General features: G+C 42.5%; 1 protein-coding gene across 4 annotated transcripts; it reads right to left on the reverse strand.

Moving 5' to 3' along the window:
- zfr2 (zinc finger RNA binding protein 2) lies at positions 1–17,207 on the reverse strand. Of its 4 annotated transcripts, none has more exons than XM_026304687.1 (19): positions 17,100–17,207; positions 15,296–15,536; positions 14,920–15,034; positions 13,898–14,122; positions 13,030–13,382; positions 12,627–12,815; positions 12,200–12,440; positions 11,549–11,742; positions 11,185–11,304; positions 10,555–10,700; positions 9,809–9,935; positions 9,494–9,699; positions 9,004–9,172; positions 7,644–7,818; positions 4,756–4,844; positions 3,523–3,618; positions 3,139–3,250; positions 2,041–2,138; positions 1–1,657 (listed from the first exon to the last, which is right to left on the reverse strand). In XM_026304687.1, exons 1-19 carry the CDS (start codon positions 17,150–17,152, stop codon positions 1,484–1,486), a joined length of 3,123 nt encoding a protein of 1,040 aa, XP_026160472.1. In that variant the 5' UTR covers positions 17,153–17,207; the 3' UTR covers positions 1–1,483. The 4 variants fall into 4 exon arrangements, with proteins under 4 accessions (XP_026160472.1, XP_026160470.1, XP_026160469.1 ...); XM_026304685.1 differs by having other exon boundaries at positions 15,281–15,536; XM_026304684.1 differs by having other exon boundaries at positions 13,898–14,125; positions 15,281–15,536.
- Between the last annotated feature and the right edge of the window lie 707 nt (positions 17,208–17,914).

Below are 17,914 nucleotides of genomic sequence, written 5' to 3' on the forward strand. Positions count from 1 at the left end.
TGGCTTAAAAGTGGTTTAATATCTCTCCTTAATTTGATGCCACACTACAAAGACATTCAAATAATAGGACAGCAACGCTCACACTTCACGTTTAAACAATACAAAATATATCGCAAAGTCCTTCTGAAATAAAATATGCAAATGCTTATATATGGTGCTCTTGGGAAATGAAAACTAGAAGTCCACAATAATTCTCTTTTAAGCCAAAGACTTGTGCAACCGTCCCTTCCCGGTCCTACATCTTTGTGACACAATGTCATTACGATATTAACCACACAAAAAACAACTCACACATGTTCCCCTTGCTCAGATTTCAGAAATGCACAACATGATGCAGGCACGAGGAAGAAGGTCAAAGGAGTACAACCATTTGATCTTTACAGTAGTTACTCATTAAAGTGTCTGTCTTCTGGAATAAAAACTACGCATATTGTTGAAATGATCTGAAGGTTCTGGCTGCAGACAGTAAGTGCTTCGTATCATCAGCATGCTACAGCCTGTGCAACACAACACAGGTTTACTTTCCAGTGCGACGTCTACAGAAAACTAAATAGTAGATGTGAAACTAAGCACAGCTTCCTTGTAGACAAAAAAAAAAACAACCAAAAACCAAAAACCTAATGATGTTATTTTCAGAGGGAAGTTATTTTTAGGATGGTCTTTGTTAGGTTTTGTTTTCACAGGCCTGTTTCAGGAGAAAATGTTAAAGTGGCTTTAGAGGGAGCAAAGAGAGTAAAAAAAAAAAACATTTCAGTTCTGCTCAGCAGCTTCACACTATATTGGATTATTAACGTGTCATTTCAGGCACAGAGAACATCACAGTACTGTATGTGTGGACACCCTAAGCACAGCCCGTCTCCTCTGAGCTCTCTCGCAGTTTCAAAGATTCTTAAAACTTAAACCCAGATTGTTTTTATGTCCACGCTGACTGAAAAGCAGTTTTCAGTCTGCGAACGCCATGCACCGACCTCAGTTCAGTGAGTCCGACTTTAGACATGAAATGCCCTGAAAAGCAGTAGAGTTCAAACTGCTCCTCAAAGAGAAAAGCTGGGAAAAAAAATCTTAAAGTGCTGATGACGTGGGGCTCCAATAAGAGAGGAAACAACTCAAATGTAGATGACTGGGATGGTTTAACTATTGTGAAGAAACAAGGGAGTGATGGTCTGTTATTAGTGTGCAAACGTACTGAAACGGAATAATGCAATCTGTCATTTTCCTGATTTTTTTTTTTTGTTTTTTTTTTGAAGACAATTTTCTCTGTACCCTTTAAAAGATATTACATCTGCAGGGAATCACTACCCGGCCGTGCAGACTCTCTCCTACAAACACATTGATCCTCTTGATTTCAGGGCACACATGTAACATGTAAAGTCAGTTATATTCATAGCTGTATAGCTGCTTGTTAAGAATGTTTTCATAAGAAAGTTTGAAATTTGTGACATTCTACCAGTCTCTAAACTAGCAAACGTCCTGCAGGCAGAGGTCACGCACTCCCTGCTTCTTCTTTCTTGTCTTTTTTGCCCTCCCCCTCTCCCTCCCCCGTGTCGCTGACGTCCCGTCGACGTTTGCGGTTGCGAGCGCTGGCCTTGGATGCCGGGAGGGACTCCATACCCAGAACCTTATGGATCTGACGGAAGGCAAGCAGCCGCAGTGCATGCTGGGAACAGAGAAAACGAGAGAGAGAAAGGCACGTTCGTACAGCTGCCACTTTTTCTGATGAAAATATTTTCTTGAGCAGATACAAAAGTTTTTGTTTTAATATTTTTGCTTATACCAGAGTCACTAGGCCAGTAAATTTAATTTATCATCACACTTTTCTATTATAAACACTATAAAATATTGTTCCTGAGCCCTAGAATTCTTGCAGTTTGTGTTAATGGCAGCGCTGCACAGAACAGGAGAGGACTCAGGAGCCAAAAGGTTTCAAACCAGATCTGTGCTGACGGCTGTCGACCTCAGAAATACAGAGATGCTACATGATGTTATTGAAACTGTGTCCAGTGCGGATGAGGTTACCTGGCGCTCTCTCCCCCCCCTCACCTGTGCACTGGCAGTAATGTCCTCTCTCGCTTGAAGCATCATACTTTCCAAAGCATCTGTGGGCTCCTTCTCGCACGGGTCCATCAACCCTGGTCCATCTGAATAATGGGAGGAAAAAAAACCAAGAAAAAATATGAAGATTAATTCAGTAACAGTTTCAGGTTTGACACAAGCTCAACATGTGCGACCAGAGATTAAAAGAAGTTCCTCAAAATACAAAATAATATAAAACAAAACTTTTTTCCTTCTGCTAAACGCTCCAGTGATTTTTTTATGAGCCTTTGATGCTCAAATGTTTTTTTGTTTTTTTTTTTGAATGCAATGCAGTGTTGTACGACTTTCTGCCCATGGGAGCTGCTGTTTTAGAACCAGCTGTGGGAAAATGAGTTTTTATGAGTTGAGGACAATAAAACAACTGAATTATATAAGTAGGACGACAACGTGTGGAGCCAAAAACTCATGTTTGACTGAAATAAAGGTTCACAGTCAGTGTGTATTGTTTATATCTACATTTTAGAGGAATGCACTTATAAACAATATATATATAATGATAACTCTGACAACTGTACATATGTGGTAAAAGTACAGAGGATGGAAGACGTGCAAACACTAAGCCCAGTGGGATCGGTCTCTCAAAAGCTGAAATCTGGAACTTAAAGTTGAAGACATCTATTTAAACCACAGATGGTGTGTGTGGGTGTGGGTGTGTGTGTGGGTGCGGGTGTGTGTGTGGGTGCGGGTGTGTGTGTGTGTGTCAGTCCTCTCACCTCTACACTGGGTCGCTGGTATAAAGTCATCTTGAAGTTCTTTGTTGGGCAGTTTAAAGTGTCACGCAGCGTCATGTTGTGCATGTAGTGGCATGATTAGGCATTACATCTTTGTGCTAAAGCTTCCACCTCCCTGTCTGATTATTTCTGAGTCTTAGCAGTGAAACCAACACACATGTAATAATAACTAAGTCCCCGAGTCATTTCAGTGTTCAAACATTTTCTCTGTGATGAAAAACTTGTTCGTCTGTTCATAAAACACCTTGGAAATGTTTAAGCAAACACTAGATAATTTGATGTACGTGGTTCTGTCCCAATATAGTCGTCTGACCTGGCAGCAGGATGCCTGTGGAGATGCACTCCAGGACTCTGCGCATGGCCTCGCCTGGGCTGAGCGGACCTGTAGCAGAGCTGATCACCTTCTCCACCAGCAGCTCCATCGCCTGGTGTGACAAACATGCAAAGGGAGAAACACACACACTGAAAACTGAGGAAGATGAACAGACAAAATGTAACTTCCCTAAGAGAAGGGTTCAATCTTTGTCCTCCACAGCCTTGAGAACATTTGTCGTCATCTGGTGATTTGACATTTGATAACTTCTCACACAATTTGCTGATGGTTTTCATGTTTTCTAAACGTATTCTTGACATATTTAATACAGCACAGACACAGATCACGTTCATGATAAAAAAAATAGAACAGGTAGCCACTGACCCATCCAGGCATCTTTCCCCAGGTTGGCACCCGCTGACACAAATCTCTCAGCACCCGGATGATGATGACACAGGACTGCAGCCCATTGGCCCGAGCCTTCAGACACGCAGAACGAAAGCACTCACATCAATAAAAACATTCAAGGGGCATTTTATTCCAGATAAAACAGAAGCTCTAGACCTTCTCAAAACCCCTTTGAAAACAATAAACCGGTGAGCTCAAAAACGTATTAATGGAAAATTATATTGAATTCAACCAGTTCTGAGTCATTTTCTTTGAATCCCGACACATAAAACTGATTTTTGCTGTGACTTTTAGAAACAGAAGCGTCTTTTCTAAGGACGTTTTCTCATTCTTGTAGTAAGGTCTTCTGATTATGAAATATTTTGAAATCTACAGTGACGACTCTAGATTCAGCAGAACAAAACACAGTTGAACAAGCAGCTCCCAAATAAAAAAGGAAGTAGGAACAATCTTGAATTTCACATTAAACCAAGTGGTTTTTCTTCTGAAAAACGACACATCCGTCACGTTTTATCTTCATGTTTTAACGCCGAGTCGGTTAAACATCAGGGTCATCAAACTGTCCATCTAGGAAGCACAAGTGTTGGCGAATCAGTTTCACCTGGTGCAAATAAAAGTGACAACAGTGCCAAGGGAGAGGCAAAAGCAGGATAAGCCTTAGAAGGGAAGGGTCCAACAGACAAATGCTCTCTCCTCCTCGTCCCTGTTTCGCTATTGTCCTCGTCACCACTGGAAACATCAGACAGTGAGTCAGTGATGGTCTGGGGGAGGCACAGACCTCAGTGTCACAGCCAGATCTTAATCTGGTCTATATGTGGTTATCAGGGGAGAGTACCTGGCCTCGTGTGGCCAGAGTGTGTAGTGACGCCCTGGATCCAGGTCTGGGAGGAGCCGTTACGTCATTTTAATGACACAACATACATTGGAGGAAATGTTTTTTTACAAATGTGACGTAAGTGTTCGTGAAATTTGGTTTAGGAGCATATTTCTTACATACAGACACTGCCATCTGTTTTTATCCTAGAAGGAAGTGCAATATAACATAAGACACATAAATATCTCATCACCAGAGATTATTTTCTAGGACATTCTGAGAGCAGGACAAACAACTTATGACACTGATGGCGACTCAAACGACACTCATTTCTTAACCTCCGTTAGTTTCACACAACAGCAGAGACAGAGCTCAAGCCCTTGTGACGCATTTACCTGAAACCATTTGGCGTGACGAAGAGCAGCCAGGTATTCCAGACACTTCGCCTTATTCAAAAGATCGAGAGGGTCCGTGTCAGCTACACCTGGTGGAGATAACATGCACCGGCTCAAGACTTACATCAAACTAAAGAAAAACCCATATGATGACTGCAGTACATAGTTAATTGTGTTTAGTGTTGATGTAGAGTCGCTGATCAGGGATGAGTTTAAAAAGCAAAACAAGAAACAAAGTGGATGCTCATGTTTATCTAATGTTTGTTTCAGTTTGTGTGGTGAGAAAAATATGGGGGGAAGGTATGAAAGAAAAAGGAAATGATGTGACTGTCAAATAAGTAGACTAGAGTGTCTTTATGTTCCAGATATAGCCTGTTGGAAACATTACAAAATAAAGCAGTGAAATAGTGTGTTGTCTGGACTGGAGGGGTATAGGTGCATGCAGAAAGAAGGAACTCCTGTGCATTCAGAGACAACAGTTGTGTTTCAGGTGTCGTCTTTAGTTTAAAGTGACTAATCTGCTTTATTCCTTTTCGCAGACTTTCTGTCCAGCACCCAGATTTAAAGTTACTTCAAAACTGGGTCCTACTGCTGTCTGTCTGTCTGTCTACCCCCTTCTCTAGAAAGACCTTTTGGCTTGTCAAACACAGGCGTAAACAGCATCTAAAAAACGTCCAAAAATGTCCTTTTGTGTCTCATTTCAGACGCACTAACAACAGAGCAATCCAACGTTAAAGTTACTAGTTACACATGTTTTCTCGGCTATGACAAGTCAAAATCTCTTTTAAAGAAAGGTGTATTGACAGGTTTTCTTCCACCAAGCTATTTTAAGCCCATGTTTCCTTCTGACTAAACACACATTTCCTCACTGCTCACAAAGACGTTTCATCACTTCATGTTAGAAAAGTGATTCCATTCAGGTAAATGAACATCTCATTAAAAAAAACAAACAAAAAAAAACAAATGTTGAAATTGGCTTTTTGTTCTGCCACAGTTCTCACTGTGTGTAATATGTAGAATTATCTCTTTTTGAAGAAGAAACAGTTTCAGTTTACTGAGCTTTGGATTTCCTCTTCGTTGCATTTCATCATCTGCTTTGTCCAACGTTCACAGACAGCAGATCCAAAAACGTCTAATCTTCCAAGTATGTAAAAACGGATACATGGACTTAATCTCTTTGGCGAATACTCATCAAATTCAGGTTTTTGGAACGAGGTGTTGCGTCCCCCTTTTCTATCACACATCTTTTTAAGTGCTCATAGTTGTAATAGACATAGACAGTAATGGATTCTGTTACTCCTCTGCAATTATTTTAGTAAACCTCCCAAGCAGATAACAGCAAGTATCAACCTACATGGCTCCATATTCAAAGGAAAGTTTCACCATTTTTCAAGTCCGTTATAAAACAACAGTCAGGTGCCTGTAACAAACTCCAAACCCTGCTTTGATGACTACAAGCTTAAAAGATGGTGAACTTTTCCTTTAAAGCAATAGAATTGCAAAAATATTTACAGCCACGTAAAATCTATCCAAAAGAAATTGACAAAGCCAAAGATCAACTTCATACTTTAGGTGTATGGCCGTGCTTAAGACACAATTATAGGACTGGTGACCTAAAAACAGCAAATGACAAAACATTCTTTGTGGTTACTAGTGACTGTGATGAACTCATATTTCTTGAGATAAGTCCTGGGGCTTTCCAGACTTCCACGTTCACTACAACAGTAGCAACAACAAAAGTCAATACATAAGAAAAACAGAGCCACTGGTTTGAAGTCTACACTACCATACCACTTAGAATCAAAGACCCATATTTATCACGCCTCTTGGAGCTGGGAGTTTTGTTTTAGCAGCATCTCAGCCCCTCTGATGACACTGAGCAAGAGGGTTTTCCTACTCTGGAAAGCTCAATAAACATGGGCAACCTGTTTTGTTGTCTACTGTTCTTAGTGGTATGTGTACAAGTGTGGTCTTCAGAGTAGTCTTTGGCTTGCCTAGGTCTGCTGATACAGAATTGGGGGCACTGATCAACAAACCCAAACAAAATTTTAAAAAAATAAATAAAAGACAACGGCTTCAGAAAACATTTCTACCATGTTTTCCAAATGGGAAAAGCACATTCAAATGCTGACAGTAACTGGAGCAGGCAGAGGAGTGTTTGCAACACAATGATCTTGACAATCACCTAAATGGGGGAAGAATGATGACAATGGATTAACTAATGCAATCTAATTATTTGAGTACCGATCATTGTGAGGCGATAAAATGACACTCCAACACCTTGTCGCTGATAATGCCACATTACGGTGCAGGGATGAGATACAAGGCAATGGGAAGTCACTGGACATCAAAATCCCCTTTGCCAAAAATGCAACAAACTGCAAATTTGCTTCTAAGTGAAAAAAAGAAAAAAATATAATATAGTTTACTTGTAAAATAGTTGACCACTTGTGGCATTTCCATCCCTGGGCATTATCTGAACACTGATGTTCACTGCAGTCCACTCTTACAGTCTTCCAAAGGTTTTGTCTGAGCATGTGTTCAGAAAATAAACACACACCCTAGTGGCACAGAAAGGTCGGAGAGCCCGGCTTTTGATTCCCATGTTGTGGAAAGGAAATAAAGAAATTGGGGTCTTGTGTAACAAAAACGGGGAAATGAAAATAGTGGGACAAAAGAATGTGCGAGTTCATTCTTACTTTAGGGGTTAAAGAAAAAAATCTTAAAACGTGGGCTTGTTAAAGTCCCACCTGTAGATCTCTGTAATTTAAGAGCCTAAATTTCAGGCTACTATTGGGTGGAAAGGTGGAGCACGGGGTGTATATAAATGTATTACACACACTGCTAACATTTGGTAGTCTGGTACTGAAAGCTTTGGCTTCTCTAACCTTTCTCAGCCGCTTTTCCTCCTGCCTGCTTGTCCTTCTCAGCAGCAGGGTCCTCCCTCATCAGCGGCGAGGTGAGAGAAATGGTCACCTGCATTTTGGGCTCCTTGCTTGAAACTATCACGATGTTCGCCTCCTCGGGGTGAGCCTGCACCTCATACTGATCTTCAGAAAATGTCTGCCGGTTAAAAGGACACTTGGGATTACTCACTACAGAGGAGGAGGAGGGCTGTGGGGGCAAAGAAGAGCCTCGCGTGTCGAGGTTACAGGGCAGTAATGTTGATTTTTTATTTAAAACCCTGTGTATTTTTTTTTTATTGGGATTTTAGTTCCGCTAATTAAACAGGGTCAGTGACAGGAACAGAAGCATTTCTCAACAAAGTTGTTGTAATAGTAAGGGAAGAAGTCCCAGGAAGGACGAAAAGTCCCATCTCACTCTGTAGGATTCAGGTGTCATAACCAGGCAGTAAATCTAAAGATCAGTGAAAAGCAACACTCATTACAGCTAAAGCAGGAGGGAGGAAGAGTGAGGAGTTACAACACATCACAACCTCGTATCTGGCACCAAACCTCCGTGTTGTGGACCAGTCAGTTTACAGATTCACATGGTTTTTCTCCTGGTGCAGTTCAGTCATTTGTGAACATGGAAAAATCTCCCAGACCTTTAACCTACACAGTCTAAGACTGAGTGCGTTTGCCACAAGGCCTAAAAATCATCAAAACCAACAACAGCGATTAGAGAACAGACAGACGGGCAGGTTAAAATTTAGTTTTACAAATATCTACTTGATATCTGCAGAAAAGACTAAGATTCAACTCTAGAGATTGATAATTAGAGTCAATAACAGATGTGTCTTATCTCTGCCTGTGGAGGACTTGCACATGTTCACGAATGAGAAATAAACTGCTCTAGCACATGGAATAAAGCCAACTAGTGTGAAGTGAGTCTCTGTAAGGGAATGGGTTTGTATTTTGGTGCTAAAACATGCAGGAGTGCTGCAGTCGCTACATTACAACAATCAGCTAATACATTTAAGTTGCTCTTCCATGTAACGTTTCTGGTTCCCATTCTGTTTGTTACACAACTCTAATATTTTTCAGTCCCTGTGTGTCCTGCTCTTATGACACAAGTCATAAGGCAGTGGATGACAACAAACAACTTCCCTCTTTTCCAGTGTCTACTGCACCTGACTGCACGATACTTTGCTTTGTTTGCCAACAAACATTACAAGTTCAAACTTTAAATGTGAAAATATTAGTGTTGTAAATTCCCAATTTACCACAATCCCTCCCTCCCGCGACCTAACACAGAGCAGGGGAAGTCCAAAACATTTTCTTTCACTTTACAGGAAGGTTTTCTTACCTCCAGTTCGTTGGGCAGCTGCTTGGCAATGTTCTTGAGTAAAGAGACAGTGGGTTTCTTAGCAGTTAGCAAGATGAGCTCCACATTTCTGTCCCCACGAAGCAGCAGGCCCTTGGCCAGGATGCCCACCCTCATCACACCTTTTAGCAGCCGGGCTGAATTCTCACTACTGTCGAGAGAGAAGAGGCCAAATTACAAACTCACAAGCCTGGAGATACGTTCTGGGCAGGTCTCCGGTACGAGCCTGTTCTGTTTGTTGAAGCTGATACAACCTCAGCGTATTACTCACTACTTTTAGACGGACATGGATGGTTTCTATTTTCATTTCACATTTGATACCGCTGCATCTCCAGAAGCTCTTCAGTTGCCAAATCAATAAAAGTGTTTTTAGGCGTCAAAAACCATAATCATCCTTTTCACCAAGATGTCCAGACAAAAAAACAAAAAAACAAAAAAAAACGTGAATTATCTCCCAGACGTCACTTCTTACCCTTTCTCATCTTCTCCCTCAGCAGCAGCACTAGCAACAGCTGGAGTCTCCTTCTCCAGCAGGGAGTCCGACACCAGTTTTAGGGCTCGTTCAGAGTGGGAGACGATCCTCTGAACAGCCTGCAGCTCCTCTTCCACTGGATAAATGGTGGAGTGTTTAGCCATGATGTGCCGGTCATCAGGAGAGTCGGGCCGACGCACACACGTCTTAATGGACAGAGGTTAAAGTGACTGGTCACACTTGGCATCGACTCCTATTGAAAGTTATTCTGTACGACACAAAACGGGCAGAAAGAACTGCAACTGTGAAGCTCACCAGTAGAGGGGGCACTGGCATACCAGGACGGCTCATCAGTGGTGGGGGAACCATCCTGCGTCTCTGCTCCCCCCAGTACATCTGCTCCTCCTCCATTCTCCTCCAGTACATGTCCTCCTCATAGCGCCTGACGGGGAGGAGGAGGAGGTTTTTAATGCCATTCATTAGGAGAAGCTTAAGTCTGTGGTCACTAGTTGATAAAAGAGCAGGTTACCTGAACATTTCCTCTAATCTACCTTTGATCATATAAAGCGATTACTGTAGAGAGGTTTGTTTGCTAGTTCAAGAGATTCCTACAGAATCAGCTCCACTAACAGAAGAATAAAGCAGAACCCTGATATGACCAAATGTAGTTCCTACAGGAAATTTACTAAAAACAATAACCGCTGATCTGGTCAACATCTAATTCAATTGACGACTTTCCCCTGAACTGATGACAGACTGCATTTCATTATAGGATCGAGAAGGTTGTGTGTTAGACCAGTGTCTGAGTGAAGAAAGTGGGAATGTATAATCTAGAAAATGTTGCATAAAATAAAAAAAATCCCTTTTTCCCATGTGGACATGCATCAGTCTAACAGTCAGCTGATCAACGTCAGGACTTCCCTTTACTACTATTATTATTATTACTTGCATGAAGGCATCTTCCTTCTTAGTCCCTCCTGTGGAAACCAGGGAGGTGTAATTTACGTCAGAGTGGGACTGAGTTTGGTTTTCTGACTAAGATCTTTGGCCACGACTCTGACCTCATCTCCATGTGCCAGCGCTGCTCGTCGTCTCTCTGTCTCTTCAGCACCGCCTTCTGCTTCTGCTTCTTCATCTTGCTCTCCTGCAGCTTCCTGGCACGGTTACTTGGCTTAATCTCCACTGGAAGCTCTGGGTTCACTTTCTTCTACAGAGACAGAGAATTATCGACAGATCGTACATGAGGGAAATGTAACGTGAAATTAATGATCGTCAGTGCTCGGGCGACACTAGAGTCTTTGTCTCTGCATTTTGGGCTTTTCTTTGACACTTATCCCCTAACTCACTGAGCTCCCCGCTGAATTAAATCCTTTCTCATTTAACCGAGAGGAATTCATCAGTGAAGACACCTGCATTGTGTATTTGACCGTAGCAAATCTGTCCTGAAATAATTACAGAAACACACAGGGGAGAAATAAACAGCTGCCAAGTGAAAGTGTGTGGAACTTGCTGGCAAACCAGCCCAACCATTGAACCCTGCTCCTTAACAGATAATAACGGAAATACATTGTTTAACAAAAGAAGAAGAAGAGGAACAGAGTGTTTAAAACCAGATACCTCAATCTTGCTCATAACTAAGAAACATTTCACATTAGATCTCTGGATAAACACTCAGAGAGGACGTTTCCTACCTTGTATTGCAGCCTGTGCCTTCTTCCCTTCAGGTGCATGTCTTTAGCATTGGGATCATTGAAGCTGCACTCACATAGTTTACAGTGGAACCGAATCACTTTGCCATCACTGTTTCGGACCTAAAAACAAACAGACGGTTCAGGAGAACACACAGAATAATTACAGGAAAGATTTAACTGATAAGGAAATGCAAGAGTTATTAAAATCATCAACAGAGGCAACGCATATTTTTACGCAATGTCTTTCTGTTTAAAGTTAATTACTAAAAACCAAGTATATAATTAAATGGTTTTCAAAATTAGCTTGAAACTGTATATTTATGCTGAATATGTTGAATCAGTTCTCTTCTCGTTCTCTGCCCACCTCCTCTACATAGTCGTGTCCGACTGGCTGGATGTCACCCTGTCCTCCAGCTCTGTCGTCCTCATCCTCACTCTGAGGGTCCATCTTCTGAAGTGACTGTTGCATGGGCTCCTCCACCCTGGGTGCTACCACCACCGCCGGTGCTGTCGGTGCTGCAGCTGCTGGAGCTGCTGGAGTGCTGGCTGGCTTACTGGCTGTGGGGCAGGCAACACGTTACAGCTTTACACAGGTCTCATTTCTCATTTAAGGTCTTCAGATTACAGAAACTCCATTTTATCACAGTGTCAATTGATAACAAGCCCGAATGCTGCGTGAACCCACGAGGTAAACAGTAACCTACAGACTTTTAATGGTAGTTGTTGAAAAACGAATTAACTTACAGTATGTTCTGATTTTAGAAAATTGCATCTGAACTTCAGTAATTTGTCCGTGCCGAGGATGATGAGGGTCTAACCTGCCTGTTTTGTGGCACTGGTTTTTAAGACCATCACTCCTCGTTTTATGATTATTAAACAAAAACAAAGGTACAAAGTGTAGCTATATTAAAGAGACAAAAGATGCCAGTTTGGATCTGCAAGTATTTAACACCGATTAGGTCAAATTAGGTTAATTATTAGTTAATTATCTATAAAACAAAATCAAGAAACTTACAGAGGACCATTGTCTTAGAAGAAGCAAGTTTCTTGACCGGCGGTGCTGTTTTAGCCGTGCTGTTTACAGCCACCTGTTTGGGTGTCACACTGGGAGGTGTAGTGGTTGGAACGGAGGAAGGAGCGGAGGTGGAGACTGGCGGTTTCCCAGCTGTCGAGGTGGTGACAACAGGAGGAGAATTCACCAACACAGGCTCAGTGGATGGTATAGGTTTGCCCAGCTTGGTGTGAAGTTTCACCACCTTCCCAAGGTCGGAAAAACAAAAACAAAACAGAAGTGATACTTCATCCCATCCCAAATCCCTCTGGAAAGGTTTGTTCCAAGACTTAGCAGCTCACATGGAACATCACAAATACACTAGTCATGTCCAGCATGTTGGCATCTTCCACAGCTGCCTGTTTCCTTAAACACTAATTAAAATACCAACCTTCTGGTGTTTGGCCCCACGGATATGGGCGGCGTAGGCGTCAACTCCAGTGCAAGAGACATCACATAGCTCACAGCGTAACTGAGTCTGGACCCCCCTGGGGCCATTGCTGGTCCCCGTCTGTCCAGCAGACTTCAGGGCCGCCTCTTTTTTCTTATGCTTCTGGCCCTCGAGATGCTCCCGGTACGTCTGGAGTGAAGCAGTTAACATTAAGGATTCAAACATGTTCCAGGATTAAAATGGCCACAATGATGTTTTTATTTTGTTGATGAAACAAATTCAATAACATATTATAATAACATGAGACAACTAATGACATTTAAAAATGTCAACCAACTAATGCTTAAGAGATTTTTGCACAGTTTATATAACCTATGTTTATATAATTTATATAACCTCCTACCTGAGGGCCTGCACAGCTGATCTTGCACATGTCACAGTAATGGAGCTGCGGCTGCTTGGGAGGCCCCTTGGGCTTCGGCAGCTTGCTCTGGTGAAACGTCGGCTTTTTGTAAGTGTTTCCCGCTGTAGCTGTCACCATGTTGCTGCCTGAGTTGCTCCAGGATGAGCTTGTCAGTTGCTTGGGTGGCGGCTGGATGGGAGGCGGAGGCTGTTGGGGCTGTTGAGGCTGCTGGGGCTGCTGGGGCTGCTGGGGTGGAGGCTGCGGCTGAGCCAGAGTCTGCTGGGTCGGCTGGTAATAGGAGGGGGTGGATGTTGAGGTGTAGCCACTTGAATCGTAACTAGAGTAGTTGAGGCCTGAGGGAGGAAAGTAGAGACAGAGAGAAAGGAGGAAAGGATGCATTATATGGGTCAGATATGAACAGAAGACACTCATGTAGCAATAAGCTGCACTTTATTTCACCAGGGGCAGCATCCAAGACCAGGCAGGACAAAGACAATCCCCAAATCTGCTCAGACGAGTATCGAGGATGGAACGAGAAACTCCAGCTTTAACTTTTAAGTGGTGTCATACCAGAGTTTGTATATGTCTCTCTGAGCCACATGGAATCAGCTACACACCTTTGTTCACCTGCACAGACTCTTCACTTGAAAACTCTCAAGAATCAACCAGCCCAATTAAAGCAAAGAATATGTGCATCAGCTGTTACGTAAAAATAACTGTGCTACAGTAAACAGTTCTCTGATTCAGTACATTTTCCTGCATTTTCTACTGAAAGTCTGTTGGATGACTTACATACAGACATCAGAGCACAACAGTTTCCTTGGGGATGAATAAACTTGCTCCTTATCTTCTTGGCCTGTTACGTTACCTGAGTAGGAGTTGGTTGAAACCGTGGAACTGAAGGAGGAGCCGAGGGTGTAGGATGAAATGGGCGTTGGAGGGTGCTGCACACTGGTGGACACTGGGTAGATGTTGTAGCTGGTGGACACAGAGCTGCAGGGGGCCAGAGGTTTGAGGGCCGTCACCTGCCTCTGAGGAGGGGGAGGCTGGTTGTACACAGTGGAGGGTGCAGGACTGTAGGCACTCTTCACTCCTACTGATACAGAAAGAGAGCGAGGGGCAGGGGGGCACCCGGGGAGGATGTGGAGGCGGTAAGGGAGGACAGGGAGAGGACGAAAGCAAAGCAGAACTGAAACATCCATCGCATCCTCTGGGAATTCCTGTCAGAGTTTGAGGCAGCACCCTCACCTCACTAGCAAATGAACAGCAGATACGTTTCACATACTGTAAACCACAGAGCAGTGACTGTTAATCAAACCTGAAAGACTAGTTATGTAACAGTCAACAATAATTTATGTGAAACTGGTATGAAAATTCATGCACATGGTTTGTTCACCTGGCACTTTCATCTGTCCAATCAAAGCAGACATAAGATCTGAAGACGTTGATTTAACTGGAAGTTAAATATGTGGCAATAATGTTGGCGGCACTACTAAGTAATAAATTAATTACTAATTGAACACATAACTAATTACCTTTAATTCAATTCAATTTTATTTGTATAGCGCCAAATCACAATACAAATCATCTCAAGGCATATATCTCATATATTGGACTGAATATAAGATAGAAGATATTTGTGGAAAACAAAAAGCAGGTTGTATTAGATAATGTCCAACCAACAGGAGTTTTCAATGTGTGTTACTGCGACGGAGAATTTAAAACGAGTGTAATCCGGTCTGTACTGTAATTTCTCATTACTTTTTATTCCATATGTATCACAACAATAAGTAAAAATCATATTCCATGTTGATATATTGTCAAAACACCACTGAATAATCACTGTGATTGAATCTGTGGACGCATGAGAATAAAAATCAACTGACTCACCAGTCTGGTAGTAATTCTCTGTAGGTGTCCTCTGAGCTGAAGCTATACTTGTCTGGTAATACTGTTTATTGTCATAAGAAGTCACAGCAGCAGGGCGTCCGTAACTATAGCTGTCCTGAAGGTATTTAACAAGAGAACATTTAATTCCACAGCAAAGCAGCGTATTAAAGTAAGCACAGAAATGAGCATATTTAAAATTCAGTTCTTCGATGTCAAACATGAGATTGTTTGGTTGAAAGCAGATGTAAAAGCTGAGTCTGCCCTCATGAAATGACCCAAATTAAACACCAGCACATAATATCCGATAAGAGCAGATTATAAAACAACAACAAGCTGATAAGAGAAGTGGAAAGAAACTGACCATGTCCGTGTATACCTGGTACGTCTGCGGGGTGGTGGTGGGCTGCGGGGGGGCCGGGGGGTCTGGTTGTCTGTAGGCGTAGTCTGGGGGGGCTTGGTGGCTCTGATAGGCAGGGTAGGAGGCAGAGACCACAGGCCTGGCTGCCTGGACTGGAGCTGGAGAGTAGGACGCAGTGACTGCATGAGCCACAGCTGGAGCCTGCTGGACACTGTAACTGGCTGTGGAGGGATGGGAGTAGGCCGGGGGAGGCTGAGTACTGAAGGAGAGCAGAGGGAGGGGAAATAGGTGAAGCAAGGACGTAAACTTCAAAATTACGTTATCTGGCTTTTATCGCAGGAGTTTTAAAACCCAACACAACCCACACGTTAAACACAAGGTCTGCCCAAAACAGTTTTGTTCGCGTGTTTGTTTAATGATCACAGATAATGCAATCTGTTAAGCACCAACAGAAAAACACTGATTGTTAGATGATATCTCTTTAAACCAGAACTAACCCTGATGTCTAATCAACAGCGAGGCTGGATGACCATGCAAAATGCAAGCCCAGACAATGTTGTGACAACTTTCTCAATTCATTTTCATTATTCATCCAATTTTTGTTACAGAATAGTTTTACTGCAACTAAGCAGTTTTAAATCCCACGTCACGACAGTAATCCAACGAAGTACTGAATTCATAGCTGCTCAAAGTATTTTCTCAATTATTCAACATATTTGTCTAAAACGTCCATCCCAGCTTTCCAAAGCCGACTGAAAAAATAGTTGAATTACAGTCAATTGATCAACATTTAATAATCACTTCAGCTTCGCCTCTGAATAAATAACTTTGCTTTGAAACATACATGTAGTTAAAACAAAGAACAGGCGCTACAATGGGCAGATACAAGTCAACATCACACATCACATCACAAAACATGACTTTATCCATGTTGCCCAAATGTTGAGGACAGAAACTACAATTCTTCACTTACTGAAGCATCACATGGAAACTAAAACTGATGATGATGATGATGATGATGATGAGTTGATTAATCAGAAAATCTAACAGACAAATCTGAATCGAATATATTTGTGTTTGGATGGATCATGGATGACATTTATATATTTGAGTGAAATGATAAATATGTTGAGAAAACAACATGAAGATTCAACAGATACTGAAAACGGTCCCTAAATAAAACCTCACTGGGAATAAACCAACAGAAGGTGAAGCTTCACATGAGGAGATCTGCAGAGAATCATCTTGTGCTGGTCACTAACAAAGAAACGGAGCAGAAAAGCCTCACAGGTTAATGACCTTTAATGCTCATCACGTGTGATGGTTCACCTGTCAGGTAAACCTGCCGAACACCAGTCCGTGCTGCTGGTTTGGCTGCTAACCAGCGTTTTTCCTGTGTGCTGACCATATGACACAACTAATGCACAGCACGTCAGACCCAGGACGTTCAGGACACCGGGCCAGGTTTAGCCCTCCTAATCCCAAACACCGGCCAAACTCTCCCCTGTCGCCGCCACAGACTCTCTGAACCCACAGCCCGACACTTCCGCTGTGCCCGGTTTTTAATTAACGTACACCGAGTGTAAAAGGTCTGGACCATCAGCAGCAGCTTCCCTAGCTGACAAAACCGTACCGGGGTGCCCCTGTTCCCGTGAGGCTCTGGCCTGCGGAGTCGGCTAGCTGCTGTTAGCCCACATCAGTAGCGGGTCAAGCTAGCGGCCCCTGCACCGCCACGCGGCGAAGTCCCCCCGGGGACCGTGTCCCTTCAGACCCCGACCCCAAAACGACACCCAACAGACACGCTGACACCGACTTCCATTACCTGTACTGCGGACCGGCACCATGTGTGAAGCCGAAGTAATTGCTCGCAGCCATCTTGGCGTACAGTAATGGGACACAGCAGCGGAGCTGACCGGATCGGCAAGATAGTTCCCCCCCTCGTCCACCCGAACACGGCTCTGAAACACCGGAACTGCGTAAGACGTCAATATCTGACTGACTGCCGAGTCAATAATATTCATATATTTAAAAACGTTCGCGTTATAACAACAGACTTTCTTCAGTTACTGTCTAAAAACCGCTTATTTCTGTTACAGCGCGAAAAACGTTATAATCAATGCAGAGTTCGTTTTTTTCTCATGAGCCTAAAGCTGCTGTATCAGCCAAAGACAATGACAAAGCGCAAAGACACGCGCATGCACGGGCACGTACTAGCGTTTTGCTAAACAAACAAAACAAACAACAAAAAAACAAAACCACCGGTCAGGTCAGCGCGGACACGGCGGGGCTTTTACTGTGAAAAATCTGAAGCCACATCCGTTTTGACGATTTTAATTTCTAGACTGAGAAACAAAGCAAAAATTAAAACGCTTCACAAAATTTAACTCTTCAGTAAAAAAAAAAACAATAAATAAAAGAAAATCAGCCTCCTATTTGTGAGGTTATTAGTTAAAGCACAAGTGGCATCTATTGCATTTTAAAATAAAAAATAGAAAATTAATTAATTAATCAAACCAAATTTGATAATTTAAATCTGAAGGTCTTCTCTCAAAGCTTTTCGATATTACGTTACAACTCACTTTGTACGGCTCAACTCCATTAACAAAACTAAATAGACAACAAAAAACGTTTATCTAA

The sequence above is a fragment of the Mastacembelus armatus genome, chromosome 4 (assembly GCF_900324485.2).
Source record: "Mastacembelus armatus chromosome 4, fMasArm1.2, whole genome shotgun sequence".
NCBI lineage: Eukaryota > Metazoa > Chordata > Actinopteri > Synbranchiformes > Mastacembelidae > Mastacembelus > Mastacembelus armatus.